We start from the raw sequence: 22,664 nt of genomic DNA on the forward strand, positions 1-22,664 counted from the left end.
ATCCTAGCCTCTTTATATAAAGACGCTAGGTTTTTTTTTTTTTTTAGACAAAAACAAGTGGTGTTTTTCTTGAATGTCAACAGTGAAAGCTGAAATTCTGTAAAAGCACAATTCAAAATCAGTGCAAGTTTATCTAATTCAGTTTTCTGTACTAACTTTATGAAAATGAATGAGGATTGCATTACTTTTAAGTGTTGGCAGTCAGTCTCTTGGTTACTTAATTACATTTCATTATGGTACACATAGAACCCAAGGACCTTTAAAAAAAAATAAATAAATAAATAAAAATTGGATTAGTGCAACCAAAGTTGAGAATCACTGATCTAGAAATGTCATTAAAGTGTAATATAGTAGAATCAATAACAGAAAATACAACAAATGGAATCACATCCTTTATTTGAGAATATCAGACCACATACCAAGTTACAAATAGTGCTGGACTGCATGCCAGCTCAAAACAGCTGAAGAATGACTATATTTCTGCAAATTATATTTTTAGTTTTTTTGTCTTACCACATGTAACTCCCCAATTGACAGCCAATTAAAATTTTGGACCCAAACTTTTAACACAAAACTTAATATTACACCTTCTTTGCAAATAAATATAGTATCAAATACCGGTATTGCTGTGTGTTATTATGGCAACAAATTTTAATCATGAATTTTGATGTGGTCTTTCTGCCTTGATATGTCAGCCAAGCTTTCAAGGTGGTAAAAGTGAATGCACTCCACTGGCCCTAACAATAACCATAGAAGGACAACACAGGACCATGATGGTGCACATCATACCGACATACAAATTGGCACACTACAAGCCTCAAAAATGCATTAGTGAACTACGAAGTAATGAAATTGGGCTACATAGTTCTGTTATCTGTGTTCATTCACACAAACTTCACAGTGTACTAAAAAGATAGGCACTACACAAACCCTGTACAAAACTGACAAATGTAGTATGAGCACATATACTATGGGCTATATACAGCAAAAAGCTCTAAAGTGGTAAAAGCTGCAAGTTCTAAAGCTAAGACAATTTGTAGAGATAAAAGGATGGAGATGAAACTAAAATGTACAATACAGCATTTTTTTTTCTTCTTTTTTGTTACTGACTCAAACAGCCTACATTTATTTATTTTAGTTAAAGCTCTAACAAAGGAAGACAAAACTAATCTAGAACTTTAAAGAACGGTAAATTACCCTTTATATATATATACATTTACATTAAACCTCAGTGTTTGTATAATTGTAGACAACACAAACATGGCACACATCTTCTTTTAAGAACCAAGAACACTGATATTCGGAATGTTGAAAAATGTGGCACGACTGTTACTAAGACTTAGATGCCAACCACTTGTGACCCCAGTCTGTGTAGGTAGAAGGCTGTGATTCAGCGACACGCATCATCTTCCTCATGGTCAACAGCAAAAGGTGAAAATGGGACACTCCTTTGCTAAGGGAGTTTTTATAACAAAATTGCAATTCAGTCTGCATCAAAGATGAAAGCAATGATCCCTCCCCCCCAACTTCTTGCCTTCCTGGTGCTACAGCACCAGTGTCTAGAACACCTATGGTGCTAAAGTAGCAAAGGCCTGGACCTAATATCGCAGTATCAATTTATGTTATTGAAATTCATAAAATAGTGTATGTTAATATGCTAAGAATCCTGCAGAATAACTAGGAACGTGTAATTCAGTCCAAATCTTATGGTGGTAATTGCCTATGAAATTTTAACACACAAAGAAGCAATTTTAATCGCTACATTTTTGGTAGTAAATGTTCAGGTTAATTGTAAGGCTATGACTGAAGCCCTTTAAGTAGAGCAATAAGAACTCTGTCTTCAGTAGGCCACTGAAGAGAGAAGCCCTTTGACATGCCTGTTGGCTGCCTCAGTTAGTTTGAGTTTCAAAGTACTTATAAGTAGGATTTTCATATCCATTGATCTGCATGTTGGCTACGTGCCTCTCTTCAGGAGTTGCAGCTTGGTCCACTTCTACAAATCCCTGGCCTTGTGGAGAACGCTGAGCATGACGCCGAAGTAATACAATTCCAACTATCATTGCTGTAAGGAGAGCAATACCAGCAAATGCAAGAGTAATGTATACACTGCCATTCCATCTGAACTTTTCCATGCTCTCTTTTCGCACTGAAAATGTCTGTAATAAGAACAAAAAAAAAAAAAAGAAAAGTTTTATTTTTAAAAAAATGAGAATTTTATTATTAAATTTCAGTGAGTATAGCAACATAAGCTGTATATTAATACAAAAATCATAACCTCCATTAAAAGTATTGTAATTAATTTAATTTCATTTATGAAGGGGGAAGGGAAGACAAAATATGCCTATTCTTTTTTGTTAGTGAATATATATGAGATTTCATGAATATTTTCTGAGGCAGCCTTTTCAATCAGATGGTTCTATTGATTTATAAAATTCTCGCTACTGGAATCAAATGTATTGTGTTTCTGCTCTGAATGCATATCAGATCTGTTAATTAGGTAAATGTCAAGTAGTTTTTCAGTAAATATAATTTGTTACTGATTGGCACAAGAATGAAAGGGGAAAAAGTCACCATTATTCATGCTCTCTTAACTAGTTAAGGGGCTGAAATATTTAAAATTTATGTAAATGGCATTTTGGGATATAATGGTAGATATATAAGTCCCCAAATTTTACAGTAAAATACTAAAAGTTGAAAAATCAACAACATATTTTCACGAGTCAATTCCCACTGTAAAGAACTCATTAGAGACCAACAGTTTGTCATAGTGCTATGACTGCGCAAAGCAGGAATGTTTGCTATGGGAAATGTAGTTATGCTACTACCTTTAGAATAGCATTAATGCTAAGGGACTGCAGTTTTCATTATTTTTGTATAATTATTATAATGACCATGGAGTCGGTAGACTCATGGAGCAGTAGGGAGGTCTTGAAAATTTTCCCCACTTGGTTAGACTATAATAAATTTAGTTCAATTCTTGATCAAGGTGTAAGCAAACAAAGTTTGCACCTGAAGTATCTTCAGGACTGAGACAACTCGTGGTAAAGGTGGACTAAGCTCTCATCACTTATCTTAGTATCTCCCATAATGCAAAACACATCTCCTTGCAGACATGTATAATGCTATGCATTAAGGGAAGGGCCACTACCTAGACTGGTTTCGACCTTTATTGGGGTCTCGTCAGTGGGAGCCAGAACCAGAGGTGGTAGATACTAATGTGGAAGTAATGGAGAAGTCATATTTACCTATACGAGTTGCCAAAAGGTGTCTCACCTTATTATTAAATTACTGTGGATTTAGAGAAAGATGTTGGAAGTTTTTTCCCACTTAGTTAGACTATAATAAATTTAGTTTAATCCTTTATTGTTTGCTTACACTAGGATAAAGGATTAAACTAAATTTATTATAGTCTAACCAAGCGTGTGTGTGTGTGGGGGGGAAACTTCCAACATCTTTCTCTAAATCCACAGTAATGCAATAATAAGGTGAGACACCTTTTGGCAACTCGTATAGGTAAATATGACTTCTCCATTACTTCCACTTTAGTATCACCACCTCTGGGTCTGGTTCCCTTTGACGAGACCTCAATAAAGGTCAAAATCAGTCTGGGTAGTGACCCTTCCCTTAATGCATGTCCGCAAGGAGATGTGCTTTGCATTATGAGATATACTAAGACAAGTGATGAAATCTTAGTCCACCTTTACCACGAGTTGCCTCTGTCCTAAAGATACTTCAGGCACAAACTTTGTTTGCTTAAACTTGGATAAAGGATTAAACTAAATTTATTACAGTAGGGAGGTCTAGATAACTAGCATTTCTATTATGTTGAACCTTGAAATCATTCACACTCCTCACATTCGTAATGTGTTCAATTCATCAACCATTTCTCCATGTAAAAAATCTAACTCCTCACACACCCTTCTTAACTACATCTTTATACAACTTCCAGGGATGGCCTCTCATTCTTCTCATCATAGCATCCACTCTTGTTTTAATAAATTTAGTTTAAATTTTATCCAAATGTGAGCAAACAAAGTTTGTGCCTGAAAGTATCTTCAGGACTGGGGTAAGGAGGTACAACACCAGGCAACTCATTGCAAAGGTGGAGCAAACTAACATCACTCCTACCCCACTGAAGAGACCTCAATAAAGGTCGAAACTAGTCTGGGTTGTGGCCCTTCCTTTAATGCTTAACATTAGACATATCTGCAAGGAGATGTGTTTTGCATTATGGGAAATACTGAGATAGGATTGATGTTAGCTTGCTCCACCTTTGCAACGAGTTGCCCAGTGTTGTACCTCCTTACTCCAGTCCTGAAGATACTTTTAGGCGCAAACTTTGTTTGCTCACACTTGGATAAAGGATTAAACTAAATTATTATAGTCTAACCAAGTGAAAAATAAACTTTCATCCACTCTTGTTATAATTCCTTCTGTATTAATCTAGTAGAATCCGTTAAATAACTTGAAGGCCTCTTTTCCTCCTATCCAAACTCTACTTTTCCTCCTATCAAAACCACATTCCCCAAATGCTTTGCATAGCCAACACTCCGGGGTCCTGATATTACTTTGGTCACTCTCTATAAGACATAAGGATATGTCTTATAGAGAGGTTGTACCTCTCTATAAGATATATTCTTACATGTCAGTGTAGTTTTCATCATAGCAGCAATATAATGCACAGTTTTTGCAAAATTTGCTGTGCACCATTGGAAATTTAATCTGCTGTTGTCTATCACCACCCCAAGATTCCAAATCCCATTCATCTCCTGAAACATAGCTCTGCTAATACAGTCTGCATCCTAAATTGTAGCACCTTACATTTATTAATATTGAAACTACAATTCCACTCATTTGTCCAAGCTAAAAGATTCAAATCTTCCTGTAGAGAATTAACAACTATGCACACAGCTCTGCTAAAACAGTATTCAGCCTTATATCTCTGCACCCTAAATTGTAGCACCTTGCATTTCATCATCATCAAATTCCTGCCATATACCCTCAAGCAGGTGTACAGAATATGATAGTACTACATGAAAAATTACATCATTACCAACTTCCTATCTACAATTTTCCTCTAAATCAGTCTGTTACTTGTCAAGACTCCAACATTATCAGATCTTATATTACTATCATCTAAGGCACATTGTACCATATCAATTCACCTATATCTTGGTCTTCCTCTGGGTCATTTTCATGCCAACCTGGCAGAGAACACTTGTTTTGCTAATCTTTCCTCGCCCATTCTGTTTAAGTGACCATACCACCTGAGATTGGCTCTGCTAACGCATTCCTGGATGCTGACAATATCAAGTTCTTTCCTAATATCCTCGTTTTTAATATGATATTGCCATTGATACCATCTGTTCACGCCGCTAATCTTTCTCAGGACTCTCATATCTGCGGTCTCTAGTCTTTGGTCAAGTTGTTTACTTTTGACAGAGCTTTCAGATCCATAAGTTAAAATTGGTTTGAACACCGTCTTGTATACAGCTAATTTAGTGTTCTGACTAATTTCTCTCTTATTCCATATGAATTTATTCAATTGACTTCCTACCATACCAGCTTTGTTGATTCTGTTGTCTATTTCCATATTTAATTTACCATCTTCACTAAAAATTTGTGCCTAAGTAGCTGAAATGTTTTACTTGTTCCACAGGTTCTCAGTTCACAATACAGTTGATATTTTCAATGCCTCTGCCTATTTAAATTGTCTTTTTATCTGACCTTCATACTATATCTATTACAACAGCTATTCAATTTAGTCAGGGAATCTTGGAGATTTGCAGCGGATTTATTTAGAAGTATAACATCGTCCGCATAAAGCAAAGAGCTGACATTAACATCTCCAATTTTGATATCATGTTGAATACCACTTTCCTTCCTAATGTGATCCATATAGATAATGAATAACAGAGGGAATAATGTACATCCTTGTCTCACACCAGACTTAACATTAAACTATCTTCCTGTACTTCCTTCAATTCTAACTGCTGGCTTACAACTCAAATACAGGCTAAGAAATGATTGATATAATGCCCCATTGACACCATATAACTGTAGCATATTGCATAGCTTCTCTCTTGGCACCTTTTCATATGCCTTTTCCAGATCGACAAAACTTAAATACAGATCTTTGTTATATTCCCATGATTCCTACACTATATGTCATAAAGTGAAGATCTGATCCTGACAGCCTCTATTTGGCCTGAATCCAGCTTGTTCTTCACCAAGCGTTTCTTCCACAATTCTTCTCAACTGTTTCTCAAGTATATTGGCATAAATCTTACCAGGAACACTCAGTATGGAAATACCTCTGTAATTCTCACATTCAGTTTTATTTCCCTTTTTATATATGGGTACTATGAGAGCTCTACTCCAATTATCGAGAAATTGCCCCTCTGTCCAGGCCTTCTGAACTATGCAGTGCAGCCACTGTAAGACTTTTATACCACCATACTTCAGCATTTCTGGTCGAATATCATCTACTCCTGTTGCCTTTTTTCTATTTCAAGTATGGATATGTATTCCTGACTGTATGCCTGTTGAGTGTTTTACCACTGTGCTATCACTGCTTTTTTCATTTAGCAATTTTTCGAAGTAATTACTCCATACTTCAAGGATATATTTTTCTCCCGTTTCCATGTCACTTTTATTATCTCTAACTCCTTTTACAGCACTCTTTCCTCCCTTTCTAAGCTTCTTCAATAACCTTCAGAATATTTTGCACCTTCTTGATATTTATTGTCTATGTTCTTGCCAAAGTCCTCCCGTGACTTTTGCTTAGCCAGTTTTACAGAGTATTTAGCTTTTTTACATTTGTCTGTGTATCCTCTAAGAGCACAAGCTGACTTATTTGCCAGGAACCTTTGATATACTTTCTTCTTTTCCTTTACTGTCTCTTTAACTTCCTGTGTCCACCATGGAGTTCTGATATTTCTATCCTTGCACCCAACCTCACCTTGCCTCTCTGGCTGAATCAATCAGTGTTTTCTTCAGGGCTAATCACTGAATCTCCAAAGTTTGGTTCCTGCTCTCAAACTCTTTCATTTTTTCTATAATATTTGTGTATTTTAGTCTACAGTTCACATCTGAGAGCTGCTCAACTTTTATTCTCTTTAGAACTTTCTTACATGTTCATCTTTTCAATATGAAGTTCAATTTTATCCTGCTCAAGACTAAATGGTGATTACTTCCGATTTCAAATCCTCTGTACACTCTGGTGTCCTGCACCACGGAGAAAACATCACTATCAACATTAACATAGTCAATGAGACTTTTCTTATTCCTTGCCTCTTCTCTCCATGTGAATTTGTGCACATTTTTATGTTGGAACATTGTGTTAGTAATAACCAGTCCATGTCCTGAGCAGAAATCCAACAGGTATTTGTCATTATTATTAGCTTTGCTCTTTTCTCCAAATTTTCCCAAAATATTTTTGTATGTCTGACAATCATTTCCTACTCTACTATTTAGATCCCCAACAAGGACCAACTTTTCCTTTTTTATTTCAGTTGCTTTCTCTAAAGACTCAAAAAAAATTCCTCCACTTCTACCTTAGTAGAACCTTCTGTGGGACCATAGGCACAAATAAGTCTCATTGTCTGGTTCCCCATTCTGATATTTGCCTACATCACTCTACTTGAGACTGCCTGCTATTCAAGAAGATTAGCCTCGTATTTTGTGTTGAATACTATGGCTACTCCTTTTCCTTGATTGTCATTGCCTGAATATAACATTTTGTATTTATTGCTCAAAAAGATCTCGCCAGTTTTTGTCTTTTTTGTTTCAGTCACTCCTATTATGTCGATCTGGTACTTATCTAATTCCTCAGCTAGCTCCATTTCTTTGCCATTCAGGCTTCTTATGTTGATAGTACCGATCTTTAACTCTGGTGATGTTGAGTTGGGGTGTGTTTTCAGATTTGTTCTAGTAGCTGACTTTTCGCCCTGGTGAAAACACTGCCTAACCTTACACAGATGTCAATTCTGACATCTGTGTAAGGTTAGGCACTGGTCGCCCAGTTAAACGGGGGCCTTGTTTAACTGGGCGACACCCCAGCCGGCATGAAATTTTTTCCTGTTGTACCATCATTTTGTATTTTGGTTTAAGCCAGTAAGAATACAATTTGGTCAGCTAAATCCCAAATTGCCAGCCCATCCTCGTTCGTTCAGTATCCATGTAGATACCCAACAGGGTGCACCATGAGAAGGTAAGGATTGGACATTAAGTCAGAAGCCCTGGTCAGTTCTCTGCATTCCTTTAAAGGCTATGTGCAGGTCTCCTCTCAGTTATACAGCTTTGCCCCTTAAGCACCCCCAACTTGCATTTAATAATATTAAAAGTACAATCCCATTTCTTTGTCCAAGCTAAAGGTTTGTTGATATCTTCCTGTAAAAGAATTAACAATCAGCAATACACCTGATAATTCTACTTGACTTTACTTCTTAAGGCCTCAATATTACCACACCTGGACTATTGTGTGCAGATTTAGTGTCCTGGGGTTTGGAGGAGATAAAGCTGTGAAAAAGGGTGCAAACAAGAGTTATAAATGCTGTGATAAAAACTCCTGTATTTGCAAGGTTCATGGTGTCATATAGTTTTTGTTGGTGGAAAACAGGAATTCTGACATCTGTGTAAGGTTAGGCAATGGTGCCATTTGTTTAAAAAAGGGGACACAGCAATGTTCACGTTGCTGTGTCCCCTTTTTTAAACAAATGTAGTGGCTGGCTGAGTATGGTGACAGCTGATTTGGTGGAAAGATTTCAAAAGAGTGAACATGAAAATGAACTATAGTTCCTCACTGAAGAAAATCAATGAGCATGATCCCTTTTCAGTCCTAGAAGACAGTGGCCATCATGTTTTGGACCGACAGTGCCTGTTTGAATTTTTTTGCTTTCAAAGATAATGGATCGTGCTATGCCACTGCATTGATTATTGTTTTGATTCGACATTTGTGTATGAAATCCAGGTTTCATCACAATATGAGAAACAAAGTTCATCTCCTTTGTTTTTATAATGCTCCAAAAAATTTTGAGCTAATTCCATTTGTTACTGTTTATGCACATCATTCAGCATTTTTGGATCCGTCTGGTACACAATTTCTTTACCACAACTTTTCTGTCACAATTTCAGCAATGACTGAGGGGAATTCAAAAGCAAGTTCATTAATTGTGAATGAATATACTCACGAATCATCATTTCACACCTTACACAGCTGTTGGCGAATTCTGCAGCACTATTATTTTCTGACAACAAAAATCATATCATGCCATGAACCTTACAACTGGTGGGAGTTTTTACCACAGCACTCATTATAAATTATTCGTGAAAGGCAACAAACAATAATGGAAAGAAAAGCTAGCTAATGAGTCACTCCATTCTACCATGCATGTGCGATCCCTCTCTCATATATTATTTGGCAGTATTTTCTGAATGGACCTTACTTTCTGGACATGCCTCATAGATTATGAAGATAGACCAAGAGTCAAGAAAAAGAGGTCTGATGTGACAGAGGCTTATAAACTTGTAAACAGGGGTTATAGGATATCGTTTTTCATTTCGTTGAACTTTGCCTGCTGAAGTGGTGTAAATGAGTTTAAGAGAAGGTATGGAAGTTGGTGCAGGTGATGTATGGCCTCCTTTGATGAGTCCCTGACTCCTTGGTCTGAGATAGTAATAATAATATTCTTCCAGCATGCTGGAATTATAAATCTGATTCTAACTTACCACTTCATTGTGATGAAATGCTTGGCTCTGAACATGGGCAACTTTTGGAGCTGGTAGATCTACGTGATCTAGTGAGTTGTGTTCAACACCTGTTACCTCTGCTAATTTCTCAGCAACAGGAACATGTGATGTTGTTTTGGGAAGGACACTCTCATCTTCCATTGATTCTGGATCAAATTCCCTTTCTAGCTTTCCACCATGGTTGGCTTCTACACGTTTTTTTTCTTCCCTCAATTCTTTCAGTTCCTGGCGGCGTTCTTCTTCTAACTGGCGCTGTCTTTCTCTTTCTGTATAGATAAAACCAAATAAACTATTGCTTTACTGTCTCTCTTAAATTTAAAAATTACTTATATATAAATATTAGAGTACTTTCAAAAGTATCTGCTATTTCAGCAGATACTTTTGAAATAATAGTAATAATAGCTACTTCACTATATTAGGATATTTCAGATTAGTACAAAAGCAGCAGCTAAGGTAATAACGTATCCTTCTGTGATAAGTACATTTTAATACTACTTTTTGTTTTTCTAGATCAAAAACAAATTTTGTGGTGTGTAAAAATAAAATAAAATAAAAAATAAATAAAAGCAACTTTCTATCACTGAATAAACCTGAATCATACCTTTTGAGGTTCATAGTTATAACAAAGTAAGCTAAAAAGATCCTAACATATGCTGCATAATAAAAATGAGAAAGTAATAAAATTTTCTTACTTTCAGTAATTAATTTTTGCCAAGTATTATACATATTATTTCATACTGGTTAAAATCAGTACATGATTACTGATTTTATCCAGTTCAATAAAATCAATATCAATATGGTGGACTCAAGATATTTAAGAGACAGTTCTGGAAAAAAAAATAAAGTATACTAAAAGTTTCTGGCAAGTAAGTTAGCAGGTATCTTGAGAAAATACATAGAAAAATGCAAGAAAGTTAAGTTATGTATAAAAGTAGCTAAAACAAAAGCCATAGGAAGACTTTGGTAACAGTACAAAAGATAAATATTATGAAGGTGGCAAAATGTTCAGGAGGCTACTTGAAAAGCTTAGATATTGGGGAAAGAGTACTATAAAAGGCAGCAATCAGAGATAGCAGAGGTGACATAATTAAAACTGAAGCTAAAGATATTCTTTATCTCCAGTTTTAATTATGTCACCTTTATATGGAGTAATTACTTTGAGAGATTATTAAATAATATAAGCTGCGACAGACCAGTGTTAGGAAATGCTCAACAGGAATACAATCAAGATTATATATCCATACATGAAGTAGGAAACACAACCAGAAACCTAAAATGTAGAAAAACAACTGGAGTTGATTTTATTCAAATTACACATATGCAAATATGGAGGTATTTATACCTCCATATAGTTTTATGCTCGCTGTAATGCATAATTCAGAACATTGTCACAAAGTCAAATTCCATTATCTATAAAAAGGAAAATAAAACTGAATATGAGAATTATGATGGAATTTCCTCCTGATTGTTCCATGTAAGATTTATGAAAACATGCTTAGGAAGTGGTTATGAAAAATTATGGAAGAGAAACTTTGAGTAGTGCTCCATTTGTGTTTGAGACCAAATACAGGTTGTCAGGATCAGATTTTCAATTAATGACAAATACTTGAGAAATCATCATAATCTTTGTTATATTCTCATGATTTCTCAACTAAAAAACAAATTTTGCAGATCTGGAAAAGGCATACAAAAGGTTCCGAGAAAGAAAAAAAAAAAAGCTTTTCGAAATGCTGAAACCATATGGGATAAATTGGACATTAGCAGACCAAAAAAAAAGTCTATATTTATGTTGGGGAAAATTTGGAGAAAAGGCAAGGCTAATAATAATGATAAGGTACCTGCTGGATTTCTCCTCAGGATACAGACTGGTCATTACTAAATACCATGTTCCAGTATAAAGATGTTCACGTGGAGAGAAGACACAAAAGCTTTACTGATTATGTTATTGTGAATATTGACATCTTCATGCATGCTGGGTCAGGATACAAGAGCATATGAAGGGTTTGAAATTGGTAGTGAATATCACTTAGATTTAAGTAAGATAAAAATAAATATCACACTGAAAAGAACAACATACATATAAACTTTGAAGAACAAAAGAAGATGACTGTGAATTGACCCAACTTTTACATTTATACACAGGAATTAACTAATCCATCAATTCATGCGTGCTAAGCGAAATCGTGAAATAACAATAGGAATAATTATAATTCATCCATCAGTTAGCATAAATCTGAAAAAAAAAATTATAGTATAAGCTATATTAGAGGATAAAATCATCAAAATTAATAAAAATCAATTGCTTAAATTTTTATTTAATGTCTAAACATTTGACTCAGCTACTTTTTTTTTACAAAAAAATTTAAGTAAAGATGTTTGAAGTGTGCTGGTGATCACTTTATCAAGATGTCAGCAGCCTTCGAAGCTTCATTCCATATCAGGATCAGCATCAAACAAAATTTCCTCAGCATACTTAATACGAGTGAAAACTAGCTCAAGTTCTTTGGCAGTTAGCTTCTTATTTGCTATAAATTAAAGATACCAAGAAATTATATACTTGGTTTAATCCTTTATCCAAGTGTAAGCAAACAAGTTTGCCCAAAGTATTTTCAGGACTGGGGTAACTTGTATATAGAGGCTGATGACCTCACATCACTTGCCTTAGTATTCCATAATGCAAAGCATGTATCCTTACAGGTATGTATAATGCTACGCATTATGGGAAGGGTCACTACCCAGATATACGAGTGAATATCTTAAAAATATAAATAGTACCATGTTTAGTCTCTGGAGCAAGGTTTCATGATTGTTAGCCTAACCACAGTATTGATGTTATATAGGTTTAAGATGTTTTATGGGTGGAATTATCATAAAAACAAACAATCCATTAAGAAACTCATGTTATCTGTAGAGAATTTCTACCATTATCAATCCAACCTTGTATTGTTACTTATAAGGAAGGCAGGTTACTAACCTAACCTGCCTTCCCTAAATCCTCATTACTTCCCCTGAAAAACTGGTCAACAGTATGACACTGTATAGTATTGATTCCCCCCCCCCTTTTTTTTAACACAGTAGTTATGTCTCACCCTTCTCATTTGAGACCTCTCAGTGAATAGTCAATCAAGTCATGGACACTATTAGTTCTTTCACACATGGTCTCAATATAAGAGGCAATATCCCATTCTTTCTTGCAACCAATAATCTCTCTAATTTCTGAAAGCCCATGCATGCAAGTTTCCAGTCTTGGACTCAATGTGTGTGGAAAACAACTTGGTCATGCTCGTCATTTTTAGTGCAACCTTGCATTTTATTCTTTGACAATGGAATTGCCATTTAAACATATTTGTCCAGCCAATTAAATTTAAATGAATTTGCAGTTCTTTTCAGCTTTAACTTTGACAGTGATATGCACTAAAACTGCTAATGCAATATTTCTCAATTAAGTTAAGGGGATAATAAATCCCTCATTATTTCAAAGCCGAATAAGAAACTCAAAGATTGAAATCTACGAGTTTCATCACTGTCCTTAATATTTTTTCATAATGTAAAATGCAGCTCCTAGGAGATGTATTACTGTTTTACATTATGAGGGAAGGTCACTACCCAGACCGGTTTTGATCTTTGAGGTCTCATCAATGAGTAGGCAGACCTGGATAATACCAAGGTTTAAGTTAACAGAACTTATGTAAGTTCTGTTCACTTAAACCTTTCCACCAGTGTTAATCTGCTATAATTATTCTTCCTCTTGCTTGCCATGTAGCAGAAAAATTGCCCTGAGTTAACCTTGACCTAACCAGCCAATCTCCTCTCATACTGCACCTCTTCTTTACTATGCTCGTCGCCTTTCTATCCTGTACTTTATACTCGTCATGGTTCCGATCACCGCCAACTGCATTGTACCTCTTCCATAATATTTTCTTGTCCAGCACAGCTTGCTTAATTTCACTGTTCATCCATTTCACTCCTACTCTATTTACTCGCTTAACCCTTGGTATGCAGTCATACATTGCTTTTGTCAGATACTGCCTTATGAGTTTCCATGCATTGTCAACATCTTTTCCACTCAGCTCACCTACTCAGCATACTGATGCTAACTGACTACAGAGCTTCCTATAATCACTTGCCTTATACTTCCACATGTATCCATTTTTGGCAGTGACCTTTTCTTGTTTCATCACTTCCCAAACAAGTACGTCATGATCACTTTCACCAACTGGCGGCAGTGCAAACACTTCATTAACAACTACATCTTGTGAAGTTATCACCAAATCCAAAACATTAAAGCCTCTAGTTATTTCAATCACATGCTGCTTAAGATACTTATCTCTCAGAAATTCCAGAAACTCGCTCTCTTTTGTTCCAATATACTATCTTCTCCTTCCAGTCTATATTCCTAATAAATTTAGTTTAATCCTTTATTATTATTATTATTATTATTATTATTATTATTATTACGGGCAACTCCAGGGAGTCATTAGACTCATCGAGGGAGGCCCCAAATCATTTTCATCACAACTATTCGACATTCATACAGTATCTATCATACCTCGCCTTAAACTCATTCACTGTCACAGCATCCACCACAGACTCAGGGAGCGCATTCCACTCATTCACTACTCTAAAAGTAAAGAACCCAGCTCTAACACCTTTACTAACCACACTTTTGCCCAGTTTCCATGGATGTCCCCTAGTCCTCCCACAACCAGCCCTGTTCTCAAAAATATCTTCTGAATTAATTTTATACAAACCCTTCAGTAATTTGAATGTCTCAATCATATCTCCCCTCCTCCGCCTATCAACCAATTTTTGCAACCCACAAATCCTCAACCTGTTCTCATACGGTTCATTCCACAGACCTGCTATCATCTTGGTCACTCGCCTCTGGATCCTCTCCACCTCCTCCCCATCAAGAAGAAACCTAGGTGACCAAATCTGAGCACAGTAGTCGAGATGAGGTCTTATCAAGGCTCGATACAGAGGAACAATAACCTGCTTGTCTCTGCTTGTCAACGTATTCTTCAGCAACCAAGTGATTTGATGAGCTGATTTGGCCACTTTTGCAATGTGTCCCCTAAATTTCAATTCCTTATCCACCAACACTCCTAAATCTCGTGCCTCATCAATTTCCTGGAGCACGGTTCCACCAATGCAGTAAACTGCCTCCCATCTTTTCACCCCAAAATGCATAACCTTACATTTTGCCACATTAAATTGACATCCATTCTCCCTAGCCCAGACCTCCAATCTATCCAAATCATCCTGCAAAATTTTGACGTCATCTGCATTCACTATTGCCCTACCCAACTTCGCATCATCCGCAAACAAATGAACTGTTCCTCTCAGATCCTTTCCTATATCATTTATGAACAAATTAAACAGCAGTGGTCCAAGAACAGATCCTTGTGGTACACCACTAGTCACAGGCCGTCTAGTGGACTCTACTCCTGAGTAAACCACTCTCTGATATCTCTCCGTCAACCACCCTCCTATCCATCTCACCAACCCTATGTCCATTCCCATATGCTGCAATTTACTGATTAGAATTCCATGTGGTATCCTGTCAAAGGCCTTTATCCAAGTGTCCAAGTGTGAGCAAACAAAGTTTGCGCCTGAAAGTATCTTCAGGACTGGGGTAAGGTGGTACATCACCGGGCACTCCTTGCAAAGGTGGAGCAAGCTACCAACACTCCTATCTCAGTATCTCCCATAATGCAAAACACATCTCCATGCAGATATGTCTAATGTTATGCATTAAGGGAAGGGCCACAACCCAGACTAGTTTCGACCTTTATTGAGGTCTCTTCAGTGGGAGCCAGGCCCAAGTGGAGATACCAGGCAGAAGCATTAGCAGGTCATCTCTACCTATAAGAGTTGCCAAATGGTGTGCCACCCTTTTTTAATAAATTACTCTGGATTTAGAGAAAGATGTTGAAAGTTTATTTTTCACTTGGTTAGAGTATAATAAATTTAGTTTAATCCTTTATCCAAGTGTGAGCAAACAAAGTTTGCGCCTGAAAGTATCTTCAGGACTGGGGTAAGGTGGTACAACACCATAGTCTGGGTTGTGGCCCTTCCCTTAATGCTTAACATTAGACATATCCGCAAGGAGATATGTTTTGCATTATGGGAGATACTGAGATAGGAGTGTTCGTAGCTTGCTCCACCTTTGCAAGGAGTGCCCCGGTGTTGTACCACCTTACCCCAGTCCTGAAGATACTTTCAGGCGCAAACTTTGTTTGCTCACACTTGGATAAAGGATTAAACTAAGTTTATTATACTCTAACCAAGTGAAAAATAAACTTTCAACAGTCTATATTCCTGTAATTAAAGTCTCCCATCAGGATCACTTCTTTTTACATGCCCAACTAATTGGGCACGTAAACAACAACTTTTACATGCCCAATAATCCTGTCAGATATACTAACCTGTTTATTTCAACTTCACACCACACATATTCAAAATCTGTGTATGCACTATCAACTTCCACACTTTGCAGACACAATTCCTTTGCAATCAATTAACAGCACTCCCCCCTCCACTTTTCACATTTCTATCCTTCTGGAAAATTATATATCCTTCTAGTTCTATTCCCGACATTACATCCTCCTCATACAACCAAGTTTCGCTTATTCCAATTATTTTTGGGCATATACTGTCTCAATCAATGCAACACACTCAGCTCTCTTGTTTTTAATGCTCCTTACATTTGTGTATAAACATAACAATCGCTATGCATTTGAGGCCATAATACCAGCACCAACATTCTCTATTCTAGCTGCTATACCACACCTCTCTCTTCAGTCTGACCACTCCCATTTCCCTGAACCTGACTCTGATTTCCATTCCTGTCTCGTCCTCACCTTTATGCACTCATCTTGTGCTGCTGCAACCACATCTTCAACCTCATATCCATCTTCCTCCTGACATACAATCTGTTGATTTGTGCCATCCTGTGAAGGTAGACTCTGATCATTTGCTACATTAACTTCTTGACTCTGTGCCTTATCAGAAAACAATAGCCTTTCTAAATGCCCAACACCAAATCCATTCAAATGTAATCCATCAGCTTTATACTATTCCAACTTCCCTTCAAATTCACTCCACAGATTTACAAATTGCAAACCCCCTTTGCCTCACACAAGTCAGCCATCTTACTATTCATTATCTCTGCTATCCTCCTCAGTTCACTGTTGTCATATCTGAGCAACACGCCTACAGCTTTCCCAACAACACTATTCTTCTTTACCTGCTACAATAACTTTCTCAAGTTTCTATTAACATTATTTTTTCTCTCCAACTAAGTCATTTGTGCCCACGGCTATGAAACAGGTATTTCCACTATACTGCTTACTGTTCTCATCCTAATACCATTTCCAACAATCTGTCATTCTTCCATATTGATCCTTCCTTCCACTGGGTCCAGCTTAAAAAAATTCCCTAGGATGTAACTGGGCTGTTTTGCCAGCTTCTTTTTGCTTTTTATTTCCCTTTTCCTTCCTTATGCATCTGTTACTTTTCTTATCTGTGAATTATATCAATTGTACAGCTGCTGACTATTCTCCTGCTTATACCTCCCTCACATTTTATTACTCTACACTTTATTTATAATCTTGTCGATCATCTACTTTGTGTCTACTCCGACCGTCATGACTCTAGAATGTAATATGATATAAATACTTTCATGAAGAAGAAAAAACTTACAAGAACTAAATTTTAAAACTTTTATCATTTTTGAATAATATTAATTGAAAACATAGACTTGAATCACAAATGAAAATAATAGGTAATTGCCTCTTTGTTTTTCTGCAACTTCTTCCTTATACTTTTCAAGAATAGCTTCATCTACTTCCCTTGAAATAGATTCTTCCAGTCCCAAATTATGAAGATGATGCCACACAGCAACTATCAAAATACATAATACAACAATCACACATTTATAAATTATTAAACCTTAATGCTATAACTACATATTCTAAAAGCAGCATTAAATGTTACTGAAGGACTGTTAATAACTGTAAACCTGAAAGGTTGCAGAGACTTTTCAGTATCTCTTTCCCAATTCATGATGACAATACTAGAAAAGACTGTAATTGAAATAAAAACAGAGGAGGGAAAAAGTTATTCAAACTAGGTTTAAATTTTTGCCGATAACTTTAAAAAATATGTATACAAAGAAATGTTTCTAAGACAGTGTTGAAACCAGTTTAAGTTATGGATCTGACAGTTAGGTTAGAAATAAAGCACTTGATCAAAGATACATGATGATTTTGAGAAAAATTATGGGAGTGAAGCAGGTCTTCACATCTCACCATCACTGAGGTTGATGACAGCAGTCTAGATAAAAGGCCATGTTCCTCTAACCCTAGCTGGTATTTATTCATATATACTGATAGAGTCGATTTTGTCTATCATATATTTATTTAAAATTGCACTTGAAAAATAAATAAATAAAGCAACAATCCAGAATTTCCAGACAACTGATCTTAACCATTTTCCCATAAACTTTTAAATCATTATAGATATCAAAATAGTGTATGCGTGGATAGGCTTATGTGTTCATCAGACATGTTGTAATAGGTTTCACGGTATAAAAAGAACACAGATGGTTAAGAAAATAACTATTTATTAACTTAAAAGCTAATATTTCGCTGGTATTATATCCAGCATCTTCAGAGCACACAACACAAAGTTTGTTACAAAGGCAAGACAACCACAATCCGGTGTAACATTGGGGATAGTATAAGTGATTGCAGCGTGCAACACAAGACTAAAGTCCTAATATAGTTCTAAAGTCCTATATCAAAATAGTGTATAAATGCCTATATTTACCTTTAAAACAAAAGAGATTTTATAGCAAACTACATAAGTTTTTCTTATAATTTATATCAACATTTAACACACACATTTCACATAATGATAAATATATACAAGATGTTTCATGTTTTTCCTTTTCCCTTTATAAAATCTTTAAATTCAAAATATCTTCTTTTCACACATTATGTGATAAAAATTTCAGGTTATTTATATATATATATATATATATATATAAATAAATAAATAAATATAATTTATATATATATATAAATTATATTTAAACATTTAAACAATAATCTTAGCTACAATTTGCCTGATTCCCATAGTGCAGTAATCCAGTACTGGCGCTCAAAAATTAGCTGTCGCACACATTCTACTCATGCCAATGGTAGCACGCGGTCACCTATTCAAATACGACTGTTACTATTCTGCTTTTTATTAAGCTGTAAAGTTCATTTTTTACCGTGTTATTTTATATCTTATGTTTTTATTTCTCACCTGAAGAAGTCGGAGCACCGATGAAACTAGTTGTGATGTATTAAAGGTTTTTGTTATACTTTCTCGGGTTCTAGTCAGTTAAATTTATTTTCATAAATATATATATATATATAAAACTATTGAAAACAGCTGCATTAGGTATGAAGTTATAAACTTGTTGTCCTGTATAACAAACTGAAGTAAAAACTTGAGTTTTTATTTAGTTATATATTTTGCTGGAAAAATTCGGTGAAATATTTAACACTGAAACAGTCTATGACTACAATTTAAGTCATATCTATAAAACTCACTAAACTTAAGTACTTTAGATTTTTCAAGCTATATAGACTGTTAATCCTATAAAGTGTGAAATTATATATATATATACACACAAGGAAGACTAAACTGAAATAAATTTTGTCTCCCTTACTCGAACTTGGCCTACAATTTCATCGTATAAAAGATTATAATTTTAGCATTAATTAATATTAAAATGATACTGTTTTATTATTTTTTTTAAAGAAAGTATTTTCAATTCTAAATACAATTTAGATTATTCTGACATAAGTAAAATCAAATTGAAAAAAAAGCTTAAACACAATTTCATAACATACTTACTCATTCTAGTTCGGATTTTGTCTGCAACAGAAGGGACCCTGTCCAACATTGCAAAACTCTGGTTGGCAATATGATTAAGGGCATCTAAATGTTCTAGGATAGCCTCTTTTTCCTTGACAGCCTGTTTTAAGTTGGAATTCAACAGATGCCGATAATGATGTAATGTATGAGTTCTGTCCTTCTCTAATGCACGTAGCAATTTTTCTAAACATTTCTCGATGCGTTTTGTCTAATGAGAATAAAAAATCATTAATCAAGTGTCAATAACAACTACACTTACCACTATATTTAAAATGTAAACAATTCCCAGTAGCTAAATTGTGTATGGAAAATAATATATATGTACACCAAAGAAAACCAATAAGCAGAGAACAACATCCTAATCCAAATAATAAATTGTTTAATTCAGAAATAATACTATGCAAGTGAAAATATAAAAGAAAAATAAAGATATCAATAGGTATATTCTGAGCATTTAACATCTGTATCTCCACATTTATTTTAAGATGAGGAAAATAGCAGGGGAATATAGGAGAAAAACAAAAGAGGGGAGAGTTGACACACCATGTCACCAACATTAAGAACATATCAAAGAAATAATTCATTTAAGAGTCATATATTATTAAAGGGAATGGAAAAGATTAAGCAGGAATATAATTTTCTTGGGAAGAAATTATACTCTTATAATTTACTTTCTAACAAATGAAAAAACTTTCTGCATCTATCTCTGATGATGTAATGATCCAGAGTTTTAATAATAAGGTGATAGAATTGTTTGAATATTGTAGAAATCATATACAAGTAGCAAATGAGAAATATATGATTTCTGCATTTATTCAATAGTATCTTCCTGGGTCTGGCTCCTGCTGATGACATTTAATAATGTTTATCTTTGAGCTTGCTTTCTACGGAGTGAGTGGTTCTGCTTGGAGGCAGGTTTCTGTCTGTCACTAAGTGGTGCTACTGTTGAGCTTCCTGTCCTGGAGTGATTCAGGTCAGTAGTGATGAGTTTAGTAGCGATCCTTTAGAGTTACTCAGTGAGATTTGGTGTGATCCTTAATGCATAGCATCATACTCTTCTGAAAGGAAGTGTGCTTTGCATTATGGTATACTAAGGTAACTGATGTGAAGTCATCATACAAGTAGCCTAGTCATGACAATACTTCACATATAAACTTTGTTCATACACTTGGAAAAAAGATTAAAAAAGAATATAATTTCTTGGCAATATGATTTACTTAATATAATGTTTTAAATCAGTGCTTCCCAAACTTCTGGATGTCAGGGCCCCCTTTGCAAAAATTAAAATATTTCACGGCCCCCCTCGAAATAAAATCGTAATAGAGAGATATATTATTATAATATTTGTTGTATTTATATTCAATACAAAACATACACAGCGAATATTGCAAAAATCAAATGCAAATATTACATTTTTTGTCTCTTACCGTTTGGTTCTGAAGACAATGCGGGCTGTTCTGGTAAAATATGAAATACTGTCCTTTTTTTTTGAGTCTGTTTCTGCTTCTTCTGATTGTTCGTGGGAATTTTTTTTTTATTTTTTATCAGCCACTTATCCATCTCAGGGTTAAATTTTTTAACGTAGAATAGATCAAATAATATCACCACTTACCAATACTGGCACTCCACAGACTGATAACATGAAATTAGTGAATATTACCTGAATAAGGGAATCCCCGGACGAGGAACATTTTTCTCTTTTGTGACTTTTCTCCCTTTAAGGTAATTAAGCCTAACGCGAAACAGACAGCAAAGGCAGGTTATTAAAACATGCATATGATTGGTGCGGTATTAACAAAAGATTGCGCAACCGAAAGATAAAAAGCATAGCTGACAATTGAGTTGAAATGCTAACTCTCTTCAACCGAATTCCATATGTGAAACTGCCATAACATTCATTATATATATATATTACTTAGTTTTAAAACTTTTCACGAATTTTAACATGTTTACAATTTTAACACGTTCGGTTGAATTTTATTGCTGTCTTGGGAAATCGAACTCACACACATCTAATTAATAACAATAGTTTTTAGTTAGATACTGTGTTTGCCCATGCAACATATGGTTTTGTTTCGGTCTATACAGCATAGTTTCTGTATGAGGGGACATGTGATTCATTAATTAGTGTGTTTTTATCCCGGTTGTCTCTAATTGCACTATTTGTTGAGAAATATATTACACAGACTGCTCATACCTTATTCACTGGCATAATAAAAGTACTTGTTTTTATTGTCTCTGCAGTATAGTGGCTGTTAGGGAGGGCGTGTTGTTTACCACTGCAAGCGAGTTACTATCTCCCCACATGAACTTGTTTAAGCTTTTTTTCATGCGTGAAGTATATGCAAAACTTTTATTGGTAACAGAAAACCAGCTCAGATGACAGTGATAATATAAAACGAGTTTTGATATGTATATAAAGTCAATATCAACAGTTCTTGATATTAAAATATAAAAAATAACAAAAAAGAAATAATAAATAATAAAAGTTAAATACGTTTCTTTTAAAATAAAAAAATTTACTTAGTCTTAAAACATTTTAAATTTGTTTTCATTATTTTACGGCCCCCCTCAACAAAACCTATGGCCCCCAAGGGGGCTGCGGCCCACAGTTTGGGAAGCGCTGTTTTAAATAACAGCTTCACATATGTAAGAGAATTTATCAAATAGAATTTAATTTCATTCAGTGAGAAGGCAGAAGAACTGGTAACAATATTTAAATTCTGAATATAAAAACAAGTCATACAACATGCGTATGTATCAAGTGTCTCGGTTGCAGTTGTACAGAACAAGGAAACACTTTAAGAGTGCAGAGACATGGTATTGATGTATAATTTAAATTAATTAAAAAAATTATAAACAAATAACAGCAATCACTTTCTAAAACTTAGAGATAGGCATACAGCCTCTCTGATTAAGATTAGGATAGTAGCATAAGGCATCACATGATTTAAAAAATAGATGATCAAATTTGAACCTAC

The 22,664-nt window shown here is 35.1% G+C and overlaps 1 protein-coding gene across 2 annotated transcripts in view; it reads right to left on the bottom strand.

Moving 5' to 3' along the window:
• Positions 1 to 379: 379 nt before the first annotated feature.
• Positions 380 to 22,664, bottom strand: part of Appl (amyloid-beta-like protein) — a 260,386-nt gene continuing 238,101 nt past the window's right edge. For both annotated transcript variants that reach the window (XM_090412642.1, XM_090412643.1), the window contains 4 exons: positions 19,663 to 19,891; positions 17,545 to 17,655; positions 9,730 to 10,016; positions 380 to 2,156 (listed from right to left, as the gene is read on the bottom strand). In XM_090412642.1, the coding sequence (XP_090268768.1) occupies positions 1,890 to 2,156; positions 9,730 to 10,016; positions 17,545 to 17,655; positions 19,663 to 19,891 (894 nt within the window). In that variant the 3' untranslated portion in view covers positions 380 to 1,889. The remainder of the gene's footprint in view (positions 2,157 to 9,729; positions 10,017 to 17,544; positions 17,656 to 19,662; positions 19,892 to 22,664) is intronic.

This window comes from Typopeltis vanoorti, chromosome 23, assembly GCF_054136105.1.
Source record: "Typopeltis vanoorti isolate ZY-2024b chromosome 23, IOZ_Tvanoo_1.0, whole genome shotgun sequence".
Lineage (NCBI taxonomy): Eukaryota > Metazoa > Arthropoda > Arachnida > Uropygi > Thelyphonidae > Typopeltis > Typopeltis vanoorti.